At 36.4% G+C, this 17,647-nt stretch overlaps 1 protein-coding gene across 3 annotated transcripts in view; it reads left to right on the forward strand.

The window, feature by feature from the left end:
- Cd226 (CD226 molecule) overlaps positions 1-17,647 on the forward strand; it is an 88,455-nt gene that overhangs the window by 67,642 nt on the left and 3,166 nt on the right. For all 3 annotated transcript variants that reach the window (XM_019205213.2, XM_019205204.2, XM_033757580.1), the window contains one exon: positions 14,235-14,334. In XM_019205213.2, coding sequence (XP_019060758.1) covers positions 14,235-14,334 — 100 coding nt within the window. The remainder of the gene's footprint in view (positions 1-14,234; positions 14,335-17,647) is intronic.

Genomic DNA, 17,647 nt, shown 5'->3' on the forward strand with positions numbered 1-17,647 from the left:
ACTGCTGGGGTTATAGGTGGGCACCACCACACCCAGATTATATGTAGCCTTTGACTGCTTTTTGTGGTCTCTGTTTATACTGCAGACTTATATTTCTGCCTGCACTGAAAACGAAGTAAAGATTTTTGGGAAGAGCAGCCTTTGCAGTATGTAGTAAGGAGGGCGATGGCTAGAGGACAGCACTTTTCACCTGCAGCCACTTCCGGGCCACACGAGGCCAGCAAACCACATTGTTTCTCTCCATGAGAGCAGGAGCTGTGGTGAGATGTACGTTGCCCTTCAGACGTAAGGTCAGACAGTGGTTGACCTTAAATCATGGCGGAAAAATGAGCAGGTTCCTCTTTTAAATATCATACGACTCCATCCCTGAGAGCATAGACAGAAATAGTTCTTACCTCAAAAAGAGTGCTTTTCTTTTAACCTAGTCAGGAAAAAGAAAGTAAAATTTTCTTGATGCCAAGAAGAGATAATGTTCCGCTCAGAAAAATATCACAAAGAATCATTTTCAAACACATGTGGAAGAAGGTCTTGTTCATTAGGTGCTGAAAAAGTAATTATAAACATGTTAAATCATAGATGAAATGAAAGTCATGGATTTTTAGATTAGTCATTTAACTTTTACTAATTATAATGACATCTTTCCTTTATCCAAATATGGCTGAATGTCTTGCACAGAATGATTTCCTTGTAATAAAGTGTAAACAACATTAAAATCTGCCAGTGAAATGAAGGTGACAGTGTAATGGTAGGTATGGTCCGTGTCTCTGAGTTTGAAGAAATGCAAAATGGCTTTTTGACATTCAGTTGGCAGATTGAAAGAATAACAATTGGACTTTTCGTCCATTAGTAAAAAATTATAATGGAAGGAAGAGGACAGCCATGGACTATATATTTTAGCTGAATTCCTCCTTTCAATTATTATAAATAAGGAAAGATTGAATCCAAAAATTTAAAGAAAAAATATGATAGATCATTTTATTTTCTCTGGTGCGGTTTGATTATTTCAAACCCTAAAGCAGTTTGCTCAAAAATCAATGTAGAGATTAAAGCAGAGAGACAGGTAGAAGATGTAGAGTGGATTTAATTTATTTCAATTGTTAGGGGAAAGGTGACTGTGACACAAATTTTATAAACTGCTCTACATCGTTTTGTTAGTTCCCATCAACTTCTTTTATGGGACACACTATTGGATTTAGAAAAGGGAATTTTTTAACACTCAAATTTATAAGTACACATGGGCTTTTGTTCTGACTTTTGCATTCCCATGTTCATCTTCAGAGAAGAATCTGTTAGACCGAGGTCACCCAAAAGATTCTGTACAACCTGATAATTGTACCATTGCCAACCAAAGCATCATCTCTCCAAGACTTAATGTATTCTGGACAGAGGAAGAAAATGGCAAGTCTGAGTTTACTTGCTACTGACTCTGCAGAGTGGGAAGATATACTGAGCTTCTGTCCTTTGCACACAGGACCTGCAACTTATTAAGAAATAGCTCCAGATTAACTTTTCTGATTTTAAAACTTGACCACATGTGCAAGAAAGTGGAGAAAATCCTACTGACAGTGACCAGATTTTTTTTTTTTTGGTGGTCAGTATCCTCCAAATTTTCCTTAGTCATAAGAGATGTAGTTTAGATGCCACCAAAATAAATTGTGAAGTCCATTTCATATTAACCAGGTGGTGCACAGACTGTTAGTGTATAAACAACTTCAGCAGAGTACACTGGTGAAGCTATCTAGTCCAGGAGTGGGTACAGACCACAGGCTCCAGATCCACTTTGACTAGACTCAGAAATAGTTGTGACAAAGATAGAGGGATTCAGAATGATATCATTCTCAATGACATCAGTACAGCCACTCACACTGTCCCACTTTTTCCTGTTTTTTTTTTTTTTTCCTATTTTGTTTTGAGACAGAGTCTTACTAAGTCGCTAAATTGTCCAAGCTTAAACTTGCAATCTTACCACTTCAGTCTTCCAGAGTTTTGGGATTACAAGTATGCAGCACCATGTTCAGCTTTATATTTTCCTTTTATCAATCAATCTTATTTTTCATCGTATTTAGGTCCTTTCCCATAGAATGTAGTTAAAGTCTCTCTGTTTTCACGTCTTGTCCACACTAACCCCAAATGTCTTCCTATCTTTCAATCATTAAGCATTTTGATTTTCTGAGACTTTTATAACTCAAAGATTTCTACCCTCAAGTGAACTGATCTACACGTTTGTATGGTCTACACTCAACAATACTTAAGGTAAAGGCTATGGCACCTTGGTTGTTAAAGTCTCTTTTAAGCATGTGCTCAATAAATATTCTTGCCTGATTTTGTGTTTTAAGTTTCAGTTTTTGTCTGTGCAGATTATTTTGAGATTGGTTTCATCAACTTTTAACTTTTGAGGTTTAGTGATTGTTGATCAAAGAAAGTGAGCTTTCAGAAGATCAATTGCAATGATTGGGGAGAAAGACTTTGTGAACTTTTGCCTAAATTTATAATTTTCAGAAGGGACTATTTCTGTTTTTAAAACTTTGGCTTTTTTATTTTGCATTTTTGCATAAATTCTGGGTAATTGCAAGTCTTCAGTGTTAGAGGATGGAATATGTAAATTAAGATTATAGACATGATCACTGGGAAATAGTGGTACTATAGCCTATGAAACATTCCCTAGTTCTTCTGTATAGGATTGGCAAAGAGGTAGAATGGGGGAATAGTAAATACATTAACTATGGATTATAAGTCTTGCCTCTCAGTGACTTGGTGAAGATTACTGTTTTGGGGACCCTGTGCTCTTCAGTTGAATTATGAGAACATTGAAGAAGAGATAAATTGGTCTTTAGTTTCCACTAAATTTTTACTTTTTGCTCTCAATGGATTTGGATTCTAGAACAGTTTCAGATTGTAGACAAGCTTTTTGTTGTTTATTTTTAGGATTTTGTTAATTCTGAACTCTCTTATTCACATGAATTTAAACTGGTTTTGAAGATTACAGGTGTGTGGATAGATTGAGCAAGGATCTGCTGAGTTGGTGGGTATGGTTATTTCTATGGCAAAGGTGACAAAACTCAGCCTCTTATCATCTGTATCTATATGGAAAATAAAGCATCTTGAAAATTATATGATTAAACCATATAACCAGACACCCAGATTGCTAGTTACATTGCTCATAAGTTAAAATAGCCACTACTGACACAGATCAACCACTATTTTCAGCCCAATTTAGTTTTGTTTTTAAAATTCTGGATGATAAGTGGCTATCCAGATGTAATGTCGTTTCCTACATCACAAGTGAGTTGATTACTCAATCATGACTGATTATGTCATTGCATCTTTATAGTTGCCCCTGCCCAAGTCAGTATTTTTTTAATATTGCATTTTTTAAAAAGGCAACTGGTCAGTTAATTTATTTTGTAAATTCCATGTGCTGATTAATTTTTTTCTAATACACAAAATCATAGAATGATTGCCTGTAGACATTTCAATACACATATTTATGTAGATTGATAGTGTATTAAATTGAATAATAGTGACAAGTTTACATAAAAGTGACAGAAATTCTGAAAGGTTACACATTAAATTAATTTGATGAGTTGCACTGTTGAGTATCTATTGCCACCTGATGTACATAAAGTAAAATCTAACCAAACACTGCTATTAAAAAATGCAAGAGAATAGAATTAGAAAGTAGTTGATCCTAGGAATTGCTCTTCTGTAAATGTGCCCTCATCAGATTGAATTTTAACGCCTTTTTATTAAGTTTCCCTCTCTTGTGGAATTTAGACAAATAGGGATTCAGGTTTAGACAAATGCACTGATTTTCTTTCCCCTTAAAATCTACGCATAGCCACATTTATTCAGGAAACCTTTGTAATGGCAAAATAACCACTTATACTTTTTTGTTATCCCTGGAATTTTCATTCTAAAAGCCCCTGCGAATTGTTAACAGCTTGTGGTTGTCCCTTAGAGCCTTATTAGAAATTAAACATAGGTAAGTGTTCTCCAAAGGCAAGTGGAGAATTATACACTTAACATTTTTAGAAATTAGTTCTTCAATACGCTTAATGGAATTTCATTCTTAACAGAAATCCCAATTTTTACTATTCTGATTCATTTAATCAGACAAAAATGTCTGTCTTCATCTGAAGTATTCCAGACATGCTGACCTGACTTTTGACAAATATTTGAGAGCAACATAATGGGTTTGCAGAGGACTATGTTATTAAAAATGCCAGAACATGGAGAGTAAGTGTGGGTGAGTCATTCTGAGAAATATCATTGCAACTATTTGTGTCTTCTTATTTTTTTATACTGAAATGATTCAGGAGTTCTTACAAAGTATTTCTTCAATGGAAAAATAAGTTCTCATTTTAGTACACTCTTGTTAGAACTGAAGAGTATCATGGTGCTTGTGATGTTTAAGCTGTAAGAATGGCAGAGAAGAGATTCCTCACTTCATAAGTAGAATGTTGAAAAGTTAATGTTTTTAGTTGGATTGTTGTAAAGTGAAAGTAGCTTCTGCTAAACAAATGGTGAGTGAAATGAAAAAATGCCTTATTTTGATGTTGATGGACAGGAAGAAAAGGAAGAGTAGCTGTTGGAGAGAAGGCTGGATTAGCAGTGGGTAGGATATTTTCCATTGCTTCACAGCAGAGAAATATAAGGACTATACATGCTAAGGATCTCCAAATATGGGCTACGTATGAGACAAATTTACAAATATAGAAAAAGTAGAAACCCATAGAGTACAGTTGTTCTGAAATTAGTGTGTTTTTTGGTTGTCATATTTTATTTGTAGCATTAGGACAGGATCTTTGCTCTTAATTTGTGTGTGTGTGTGTGTGTGTGTGTGTGTGTGTGTACATGTGTGAATTAATATATCTGTGAACATTTGTTAGAAGGAGAAGTAGTTTTTTTAGCCTGTCATATGATAAAAGTCAAGGCATGTAATTATGTGGGCAATTTTACATTCATACTTAACATATGCATATATGCCAAATCTCAAATATTTATCAAAATAATTTTGCTTTTATGCTATTTTCTCTTTCTGATCTAGTAAAGAAAGGTATCATTTTTGAAATTTAATCATGTCCATTGATTGTGATGTCAATTTGATAGAATTAAGAAATACTTAGGGGATTAGTAAAGAACACCTTTGAGGGTGTCTGGGTGGGTCATGTGAGCACAATCTCAGATATTATATATGGCTCCTGGCTCCTTTCTTTGTGACACTGTTTGCCTGCCTGGCTTCCAGGCCACCATGAACTAAGCGTCTATGTCATGCTCTTCTACTATGATCTTTCTGTCTTGAAGCCAGCTGATCATGGGCTACATGCCCTGAAACTGTGAGCTGATATAAATCTTTCCTTCATGTTGTGGTTGGGTACTGCAATGGGAAACCCGATTAATACACAGGGATTTGTCCTGGATAATATTTGATAAGCATACATTGTGCCAGTTGCTATTCTAAGAATTCATACATCATTGCTCATATACTTTTCATATCAGTTACATTTCTATCTATATTTTAAAGATGATGGAAGTGAGTCATGGGGGGTTAGGTCACTTATTCAAGGATAATAAGTGGAGGAGCTGGGATTCAGAGCGAGGCAGACTGGTTGTACAATTCTTGTTCTTAGCCACAACACTGAATTTCTTCTCTAAATTGAAGAAAAAGTATTACTACTGTCAACAGTCATACCACAGTAGAAGCTGATACTCATGGAGTCACAGAGCCTTGCTTCCTTGTTTGTAGGAGGTTTGCACATATATTGGGTTTTAAACTGAACCAACATACAGATCAGTTAGGGGAAGCTATGAGGGCTTGTTTGCCCTTTCTGTGTTCCAGCCCTGGGTGCTTGAGCCCATTAAGGTCATCACCCTCATGCTCAGGGGCTATGTTGGGTAGTTTCTGATCCATAGATTTATTGTTTCTTATCATGGGTTTGTGCGTGTGTAGGAGTCAGTTCACATAAGGTAGGTTCCCCACGCAGCCATAAGAAGAACTAGGAAAGTTATGTGGCAGGTGTGAGGGTCCAGGTGTGAGGGTGCTGGTCGTGGATGAAGTCCCTGACCAGATTAAGGGAGTCTGTGGCTTACATGCATCCCTCAGAGTTCAAATTCTGGAAACTTGATTCCCAAGGCAAGAATGTTAAAAGCAAGACATTTAAGAGGTGATGAAATCATGAGGGTTCTATCTTCAATGGACTAATGCCATTACTCTGGGAGTGGATCAGCTACCATGGAAATGGGTTCTTGGTAGAAGGATAAGTTCTTCCCCTTCATTCTTTCTTGCCCTAACTGTCTCTTGATCTTCCACATTCCACCATGAGATGAGGCAGCAAGAAGGTCCTCACAGATCCCAGCCCACTGATACTGGACTTCCCAGCTTCCAGAACCACGAGTTCAATACATTTCTGTTCATTATAAACTACCAGCATGTGGTATATTCTGTTGTAGTAGCCTAAAAGGGTCTAAGACAAGGGAAATTTAGAGATAGCCCCTGGACAAGGGAGACACACAGACAGAGAGAACTGGGGATGGCTCAACTCTCACATGAATTCTGGGCACCACAAAGCACTGTGCACCCACAGCCTTCACCAGATCCCCAAATAGACTTTTCCTTTATGGAAGAGTCCTACTCTTCTCTTGAACAACTGCGCAGGAATCTGCTAAAATTTCCCATTCATGCTTTCCCTCTTAAATTCCTCTTTTCTCAAATTCTGCTCTCCTCTTATTCATATACAATAGACCCTATTTGACCAAATGACCAGAGACCAGAACTAAAGTTAGCAGAAATCAGAGCAAGAGTTTTTTCATCCTTAGGAACAGTGAGAACTGAAACTCCCAAAATCTCCCAAAGAGAGCAAGATTATTTTCTATATTAACATATTATAACTGGTTTATTATCTCATATTTCTGTAATTTTATGTTGTACCACTAAATATATAAACATTTAAGTAGTACAGTATGCATATGTTGTGTCTTATTACAACTTGCAAATGGCAGGTTATCTTGACTTCGGTAGGGCCTCTGAAAAAATTTCCTATTGTATCTTTGAGGATAAGGATAGCGATAATATAGTGTAAAGTTAACACCAGGGCAAACAAAAATAATATTAATAATATTCTGGGGAAATACAAACAAAATCTTCTCCCTACCTGGAAAACTGCTCCACAAAGTTCCAAGAGAAAAAAAACTATTTTATTATTGAATAGACATTGAATAGTAATGTGATGTGAATAATAAGCAGCCTATATTGGGAGCCTGCAAAGATTTGAAAGAATTCTCATCCTTTTGAAAAGACAGGCAGATGCAGTCCATTAAATACATGTTACAAAGATAATGACTGATCCTCAAGTAAAAGGACGTCACAGCCTCATTTGTCACACAGATTCACTGGATAAGTGGTGTGACCACCTGCATTAGCTAATTGGATTTACTCAAAGGAACGAGAAACATCTCCATGTGAGGGCAGGAGTAGTTTTACACCTTGGAGGGAGGAAGTCAAACTCCTACCCTCCCATGGAGGCACAATCATCACTGATGAAAACATTTCAAAGTGGTGACCACTTAGGTCTTTGGAAAAGATATTTCTTCATCATAAAGCTGAGGAGAATCAACTTTTAAGCATTTACTTACATTTTAAGGAGTCAAAGAGGAGCAGATCATATATTTTCTAAAGGAGAAGTTGAAAGAAGGACTGGGGTTAGGGGGCCAGAGCTCTCCCAGAAGGTACCTCATAGAGTGGAGCAGTGTTTCTCAAAGTCAGTGCTGTGGAATGCCAGCCTTAGGTGTTCTCATGTGAGTGCTACAAGGCACAGATGCCCAGATGTTGTCCCCATGTCTCTAGGCCAGAGCAATATTTAGCTAGTTTCCAAGAGATTATTATGAACACTTAACTTTGAGTCCCAACTTGTAGACTACCAGCAAGGTTTACTTTTGTTTATTTTTATTTTCAGGATTGTAATATTCTCTTATCTGAACATGTTTGAACACAGTCAAGAGTGAGAAACTAAATAATAAAACATAAAAGAGATGAAGTTGATGGATCATGTTGTCAATGGAGAAGCACAGAAATATACTTCATGTTGACGCTTTTGCCATGGACTAAAAAATGACTCTCAGTCCTAATGAGGATTATTTACTCTTGGGAATTTATCTTGTTAAAACTAACAGTAACAAATTAGAAAAATGGCAATTAAGTCTTATACTATGGAATATAAAAGGAAGCACACAAAGAAGGCTAACAGCTTTGTAGGCAGTGAGGAGACAAAAAAACATATTTAAGTACAAGAGTTTCAGGAGACACAGGTAATTGAAAGTGGATCTTGCCATCTTGGTTCTTGTCATTGCTTATAGCAAAGTGTAAAACTTGCTCAATGTGATAGCCCAGCTTGTTTACATTTATTATTTTCTGCTTAATAAGGCAGAGAGATATGCTATTCTGCTTATAATTATTTCCATTTAAAAACTATAATTTAAACACTTGGTACCTAAAAGGAATATATGCTTCACTAGTTTAGAAAGGTCATCTGTATCATTATTTGTTGGCAACATAAATAAGACCTATTATATATGTTAGGTTTATGATAAATAAAATAAGACTGCATGTGTTCTTACAGGAATGTAATAGAAATATTTTTAAATGAGGCATCGGTGTCAAGAAACAACCAAAATATTTCTCAGTTGTGTTTGGGTCCTCCACAGGCTCCTTACTTGACCTGGGAAGCTCTAGAAGAACTCAGAGCATATAGCCTATAGCTATGCTTGTGGCATTGAGTAAAAGGACTCACAGCAAAACCAGTGTAGAGAAAGGTGCAGGGGTGAGAGTTGGAAGGGCTAAATGATGTTCCAGAAAAAACGAAGACACTTAGCACAAGTTACATTGGTATAAAAAGTTTAAATACAGTAAGCCTTATTGGTCCAGGAATGATAGAATGGTAATAAAAATCCAAGTTCTCACATGCTAGCCAAAGGACACCTTGTAACCTGGCTGTTGTGGGGCTTGCCATCCTAGGGCCTTTTTCTGTTTGCTAATTCGCTAGGAGAGTGGGCAAGGACTGTGCAGCACTTGACATTCTGACCTATGATGCATTAAAATAATATGTGCTTATAAAAATTGAAGCAAGTATGCAAAAAGTATATCAGACTAAGTGTTTAGATGAGAAGATGAGACATCTAATATAATGGAGTCAGGCCCGAATTCTTTCTCAATAAATGTACCAAATGATTCATGTTCTTCAGACCTTCATCCTCATCTGCCAATTTAAATGCCCTTGCCCCACAACAAGTGTTCTTGAACACTGTGCCCCATTGGTGCGACACCCATTGTGGTGTCAGAAGGCGTCATTAATGTGCTCGTCCTACATTATTTAGGTAAAACTTACAGCTGCTCTTGGAATATGTGCTCTGAGCTGACATAATCTTTTAAAGTGCTTAAGCCGTTTTGAAAACTACTTTCCACCAAGAAAAGCAGATGGAAGCCAAATCTATACTTCAGGTTGGTCACTGGCTTCCCTCATTGGTTTGCTGTATAACGACAAGAACGTTGCTGAGATCCTCTGCACCTATGCTTCTCAGTTAAAGCCTGATAATAGTTTTTAAGGAAGTAGTTTCTATTTATTCAGAAGAGAGACTGGAGGTTGAAGTCATGGTCCCTTAATTCTTTGGGCATCGTTTACTCCCTAGGTCCTACTTATGAAAAAATAAGGAAAGATTTCTGAAACAAGAAGTATAAAACTGACCTCTACAAAGACAGATGACCTTAGAGGACCTGGAATAATATTACCACACCAGCGTTTACCTGAAATACATTTCAGGATCACAGTTTTACAAACCTTTGGCTAGTTATTTCCTGTGATCCTCCAAGGCTTTAGGTACTTTATGTATGTTAGTCACCACTGCCTGTGCCCTTCCTAAGAAAAGTGAGTCTAGCTACAGGAGCAAGTGTCCTTTGTCATTTATGACTAATTCAACATGACATTTCAATATGAAAAGAGTAGTGATGAGTTAATCTTAGTTTGGAATATATGCATATTAAAAGGTTAGTAAAAATGTAAGGTGTACTATTAAGAATATATGTGGTGCTTAAAAATATTTAAAGTGCCTCTATACATTTTATTTAAATCCCATAGCTCTCCTTAGGCTTGATTTTATAGGTGCCAAAAAGAGATTAAATGTTCTATGTAAGATCTTCCAGGGAGAAGAATTAGAAGACAGGACAAGCCCTACACTTTCCTCCTGTGTCTGTCTTTCAAACAACCATTGTCTAATGTGAGGTGGTCGTTGGGGTATTTTTATGTGTCATTAGCGAGCTGAAATTTGGGAACATCTGATATACAGAATCTGTCAACTCACATGTTTCTTCTCTACCTTAACTTACTGTACATAGTCTGAGATCTAACATTTATGCTTCTCTTTTGTTCCATTAAGTTTATTGGTGCATTTAAAGCAGACAATAGTTATATTTATCGTTGGGATCTTGCATCTTTGATATGTCTTGTTTCTTATGTTTTCCCCATACCCCTGCCCTCCCTTCATCCCCTTCACGCTTCCCTATTTACAAAGACTTTGTTCCATTGTTCCATTTTTTCACATTTTTTCTTTTCCCTTTTTTCCTTTCCCCTCCCCTTCCCACTTCCGTTTTAGCCATTTATGCTTCTCTCTTTAATGAAGTAAAATAATAATTTTAACTAACCCCACGACCCAGGGCTTTTTACAGAGTCAGGATGTGTGAGTTTTTCCTATCATGCTTTTTGATTCAGTTATTTAGGTTCTAAGTAAGTTGATGTCTTTACTTCCTTCCCTATTCTGAACTCTAAAAAAAGGAGAAACAACAGCCATTTGTGGCTGCCCTGCCTGCCGGGCTCTGTGGGAAGGGCCTGGCAACATTTCTATCTTGAGACATTTCTAAAGGTTTATAACTCAGCCATAAATACTCGTCACTGGCAGAAATGTAGCCTAGAGGGTCACAGGCTTGGAGTAAATTATTCATTTATAAATTTCACCAACTTGCTTTAAATTATTTTAACTGTACTTATCATTTGTAATGGGAGAAAAAAATAATAACTTTATGGTTCAAGACATTTTTGTCCTCCTATGAATCAGTACAGCATTGCAATGTAAGTTTAAAAAAAGTCACCAACGAAGTGGTCACTGAAAACACACAATAATTCTTCTTTCTTCAAGAGAAGGGCTTGAGGGCTGACATTATTCAACAGACGATCTAATAGTAGAATTTAAGGAAAAAATGAATGTTATGAACTATTGATTAACTCCTTCAAACCTCCACCCCCATTTGCTTTTTTATTTCTTACCAGGCCCAGGGCCTTGCTGTGCACGCCTCAGCTACAGGCAGAGGGAGGGGAAGGGAGGCATCACTTACTTGGGGGAATGAACAGTCCCTGCGCTGTTTCAGGAGCACAGCTGCAGATGCACCTATCCTCTACGTTTTACACCTGTTGCTTGCTTCGTGCCTGTTCTTAAATTGTGGAGGACTTTTCAAAAGAACATAAATTACACTAAATCAAATCTTAAATTTGTGCTTACCCAAGAGGGCTGGGGATTTAGCTCAGTGGTTCTGCCGCCTTCCTTGCAGGAACAAAGGCCTGAGTTTGATCCCCAGTATGCCTCCAAAAATTTTTTGTTTACCCAGCACCTTATCTGTACTACCAGCTACATTGCAATGGTATACATTTAGATGCTTAATGGATGAATGGAGCAGACATTGAGAGGTCAGGCATACCTAGAAGAGGTGAAAATATATTTCAAACTAAACATTTAAAATTTGGACTTAGAATTTAGCAGGGTGACACAAATAGTCACACTTTCAGTTGGATTTTACTTCCAAATTCACATAATTTACAACTTGATAAAAAAGTCACCTTGATTCTTAAGAATTCTGTCTACTTCTAAAAAAAAGCAGTTCTTTAAATCCTGCCCCTTAAATATAACCAGTGAAGTTTGGTAAAATAATCTGTTTTAAGTGTATAGATCTTTAAAATTTTATACTATTTTTCCCTGATTACAAAACAACACATTATTTACAAAATTTGGAAAATACCACAAGCCTAATGAAAACAATTGCTTTAAAATAAAAAAGTATACATATAACTGTCAAAAATTAAATATATTCAAGGTAAACAACATGATGGTTTGATTTATGTAAACATTGTGTAATTATTGGAACAATCAAATTAGTTGACACATCCCTCACTATCCATGTTATCCATTGTTATCCATGAAATTGTTTGTCTTCTAACTGAAAGTTCATATACTTTGACCTCTAACCCCTCAGCTCCTGATAACTACTGTGGAATACTTTGCTTCCATGGTTTCGTTGTTTGTAGATTCCACCTACAAGTGAAGTCATTGGTATTTGAGTTTCTGTGTCTGGCTTGTTTCTCAATGTGCTCTAGGTTCATCCTGCTGTTGCAAGTTTCAGTATTTCATCGAAGAAAACCACAAATAACCTTATGGAAAAATGGTCAATAGATTTGAATAAACATTTTCCAAAGAAGACATAAAACTGGCCAATGGGTATTTGAAAAGTTGATCAGCTCCACTAATTATCAGGGCAATGAAAATCAAAACCACGATGAAAAAACACCTCCTAACTGTTAGAATAGCTCTTAGCAAAAAGATAAGTAACAAATGTTGGCAGTGATATAAGGCAGAAGGAATCTATGTACAGTGTTAGTGGATGTGTATGTAAGTATAGTCATGAAAAAAAGAACAGTGTGGAGGTGTCCCAAAAACTCAAAACAAAACTACCACACAATGTATCAATACCTGTTGGGTATATATCCAAAAAAATGAAATGGGTATATCGAAGAGATATCTATATCTATGCAGTGTAATTCACTAGAGTCAACATATAAAAACAATATGAATGTCCACCAAAATATGAATTGATAAGGACCACGCTGTATATATATATGTATATGTGCACAGTGGAATAACAGTCATAAAAAGAAGTAAATCCTGTCACTTGAGACAACTCAGATGAACCTGGAGAGTGTTACGCTGAGCGTTATACTAAATAATCCAAGCACAAAAAAGAAAACTACTGTATAAGCTTTTAAGTGCAGAATCTAGATGAAACAAATAAAAATAAGGTTTATTATTTGTCTTAGTTTTGCTTTGCAGTAAAGCTTATAAGTTAATGGTTCTAGACTTGGAGTTTTTACTGTGGAAAAACTTACAACTGAATAGTGCTTTAAGAAGGAAGAAACAATCAGAGGAAAATAAAGGGAAAGACCAATTGGTTTTCAGACGGCTCAGGAATCACATACCAAGGTTCCATTTCAAGAACAAGGGGAGTTGTACTGCCCTCTCATAACCTGTCCTCTTTTCTGGGGAGGAGATAGTCAAATTTGTTGTTTTCCTTCAGTTTCACTCCTGCTAGCAGTAGGTGCTGATCCAGTCTCTTCTTTGTGTGAGGCGCCTAGGAGGTTCCCTATGGGTGGGGACAGATGACGTAAGCGCATTGCGGGCAGAGAGACATAGCAAGAATAGTCTCTGGGATCACGCTCTAACAGTGCCATTTCTCTAGGAGTTCAAGTTCATCACTCCTTTCAACATTGGATCATCAGATTCTTACCACAATCCTGTGATGCAATTAGAGTTGCTGTCATTGTTGTCACTTGGCAGATGAAAGCAAGCCGTGAAGAAGATGTGAAGGGCTATGTTGGAGGTCGTCAGCTAATTTATAATCCAGGGTGACAACTTCAGACTCCTGGACCATCGTAAACTTCCAGATAATATTTGGTGGCAGTGACATATTTTTCCAGACTATTTTTTAAATTATTAAATGTATCAAATCTAGTAGAAAATATTTTTAACAAAATTCTACCAATAAACATTAAAGTTGCACAATGCTGTACATTGAACGTGCTTAATCTATCAGACACAAAAAATCATACAGTTTTCCATTGCTTTTAAACAAAAGATTTTGTTCGTTTGATGGGCACTTGTTGGAATGAAGTGATTTCTACATTAAATGTATGCCTTTTGTATTCTTCTTAAGTTTTTCCAGCTCAATCAGGAAACTAGTGAAAACCTGGGATGAATCAAACATATTAAAGAAACTCTAAAGGAATAATTGCCTCTCCCCTGTGCCTATCCTAATTTTATTAGATCATTGGTTTTTAACTGTTAATATACCCTTTCTTCATTTTTCTACCTTCTTTTTGTGACATGAGTTGATTTCCTAATTCCTACTGTATTTTTTTTTCTCCTAGGTAAAACTGATAACCAATACACCGTTCCCATGACTATAGGGATAGTTTTATTCTTGTTCGTTATCCTAATTGTCAGCATCACTGTCATTTCCTACAACAGGTGAGTAGAGCAAAAGATCCTGAATCTTTCTTGCACTCAGTAATTCTGGTGTTAGAGGTTCTCTATTAATAATCCAACAATTTGTCAAGTTGTCTCAGTATTTGTGTACTATTCAGTGTTTGAGTACTGTTCTTGCGCAGGGGGAGATGTGTGGTGCTGATATTAGAGGTAAAAGCTAGAATAGTTGACCTAGGTATGTGTGGGCTTCGGAGTCTGTCTCTTCACTCTCCACCTGGCGCCTCTGAGCTGCCCGCACCCAAAAAAGCTGTCCTTGGGGGTTGGGGAAGGATAATGCCTGAACTCACTCATCCATCAGATATTTATTGGGAAAAGTGGCAAACCAGATGGAACGCAGCACATACTCTAATAAGCTAACAATGTGATTTCAAGTAGTTGTACATTTTCTAGAACGAGCAATCTCAATTTAATTTGGTTAAAAATTATAAAGTTATCTTAGAGACAGTGGATAATGATTTAGGATTCACTCAAGTCTCCCACTTTTTACTGTTCTGTGGCATTTTAAAGGTGGGAAATTTTAAAGGTTTTTAGGTTGATCCCTCTTTTCTTCACTAGGTCACCCATGTTCATTAACTCATTTGTCATTTACTCATTTGTCTAGTGTTTGTTGGACTTTTAAGCTATGATTGTATGGGTTTGGAGTTATGGGAGAGTTTACATGTTGGGTGTCTGTAGTTCTGTAGTTTACATGTATGGGAGAGCTCTGTTACCTTATATATGTTTGTTGAACAAATGAACACATTCATTTCCACCCTTTTCACTTTCATAATAGTTATACACATATAGATACACAAATACACACACAGACACACACCCTTTGCTTATAGGACCCCCATCAGGTCCCTGCATCTTGTCTCATACTCTTGACCTCTACCTCTTCCATCATTTACCTGACTACACTAATACTCTAACCTGCCCTCCTGTACATCCTGTCCTTCTAGCCTTTGGATTCTTTTCTAGTTTCTCTTTTGAAAGTTGGACTGGTGATGTCATCTTCCTATTTAGCACTTTTTATTTTGTCCCTTCTACCAGCAGAACACTCTTAAAACTCATTAACCCTGTCTATTATTGAAGGTGCCCTGCTTTCTGATTAATACCTACTTTTTCATTTATATTTCCCACTATTTATTTCCCCTAATTTTGAAAAAAATTAAAAATTATAAATTTATTCTTTTAACACACTCAGTTATCTTCCTGTCTGGTATGATACCAAAATGTGATTTTCCTCATACTTGGCTTTAATCCTGTGCATCATTCATCATTCAACCTCTGTTGAGGTCTGTCCTATTTCTCTGCCCTGCAAATAGACATGATGTCACTATCTGTAATAATTTTGTACTTCTTATCTGTTACTCCTTGTATCATACTTTCTATTTTAGTCAGGTTCATGCTTTCTTCCTTTGTATGGTATTCAGGGATTGCATTTTGTTCATTTTTTGGTATATGGTAGCATTTAGCACCAATCTGAACAAGTAGTATAATGAATGTTTACTAAGAATCTAATTAAATTGAAGCACGAGACAGTCATTTTACCCTTTTCTCCACCATAGATTGCTCTCAAGGCTTTCCTTAAGAAATTAGCAAACTGAGGTAAGGATCCTAAGCATTTATGTCACTGAGGATTTTTCTATTGCCTCACCTTGGATGATAAAAATGCAGAGAGGGCAGAGGTCACAGGAATTGGGCTCTGGGAAGGGCAGCATAAATGAGAGAATGAGTGGTAGAATGGACCTCTTGAGGCTTAGATGTTGGACATGTTGGACTTGTCTTCATGTAATTGTATTGCTTCATGTGAATAGTTAAATGGAACTGCAGAGTATTTTGTCCTACTTGGTTAAATGTAATGAAAAGATTAGTAGATTCGATTGCATAATCATGGGTGAACACAAGAAAGGAAGGGAGTACCTATTCTTTCTCCTTTGTCATTGGTCTCAGTTTGTGATTGCTACTTCACTTTTTTTTGGAAAAATGACCCAAAAACTTCAGCAATGACCCTCTGGAGCTCTGTGTGATTATTATGAAAATAATCCAATAGCTTCAGTTGTGCTGACTTGTGTAAAGCCAAAATAATTTTTTTGTTCACTCTTGGCTCCTAGTCGACATGTGTTTAGGAACATTAGAAATTCTGGAGTGTGTTAGTCTCACATAGACATCAGCACAGTAACTCTTGTACATGAACATGGCCAGGAGCCATACACAGCATTGGTAAGCATGTAAGGAACCATGATGTCATAGAGGTATACAACTATGTTGGCAAAAAGAAATTTAATATGCAGTGAGAGAAATGTTAGACACTTTATTTATTGCTGTTGATGTTAATGTTCACAACAAATGTGGTATTTTGATTTGCCTGAGACTTTCCTGCTTTCAGCATTGCAAAAGAAGTTCATCCTGGAAGAGACCTTAGTCCAAGACAAACAGAACAGCTTGTCAACACAGAACAGACTTCAATATGTGTACTATTTTTATTTTACCCAGGAGAGGACTGATCTTTTAAGATGAAAATCACTCAGCTAGTAAATAGCAGAGCACAAGTTAAACACAGTGCATCTGACTCTAAGCTCTGTGTTATTTTAATACACTCTATGATTCCTTAAATGTATACACATACACACAGAGGGACCTATTAGGGAAAATGACTGCATATATGACACAGTCTTGGAAATTATGATTTAATGAGGATCAAAGGTCATAGATCTGTGTCTTTGATGTCTCATTTGTGTACAGAAATTGATAACAGCATCCACCTTCTGGATTCCTTTGATGAGTAAAAGACTTAATTTATATAAAACACTGAGAAATTTTCCATGGTAAATTTCACATAGAATAGGGACATTAAGGAATAATTAGTTTAAATAAACAGTTGCACATAGAATAAAATAAGATTACATTGACATGGAAGGAGGATTTTCAAGCAATTAAAGGAGAGCATTACAATCAATATCTATCACTAAATAATCTCTTGTTTTTCAAGAGATTAAAACAAGCGACTCCCTTGTTTTACAGAACTGCTATAAAGGAATCCAGCATCATATTAAAATAAAAAAAAAGAAAAAGAAAAAATGCTACATTTTTGGATCTAATTTACCTCTTCTGTTGATAAATAAAAATTTTTTAGAGATCCAAAAAAGAGATATTCAGATCTCTTCACAATATCTTTTGTCATAAACTTGGATATAGTTCTTCTTCCTTTGTGTTCAATTACATTAGCCTCTTTTTTCTTCTCTTGTATTCACTCTGTGGAGATTTCCAATAAGTTAGTTTATATATATGTGTAATTCATATATATATATAT

Source organism: Fukomys damarensis, unplaced genomic scaffold (assembly GCF_012274545.1).
Source record: "Fukomys damarensis isolate Sample0158 unplaced genomic scaffold, DMR_v1.0_HiC HiC_scaffold_30, whole genome shotgun sequence".
In the NCBI taxonomy this organism is placed as follows: Eukaryota; Metazoa; Chordata; class Mammalia; order Rodentia; family Bathyergidae; genus Fukomys; species Fukomys damarensis.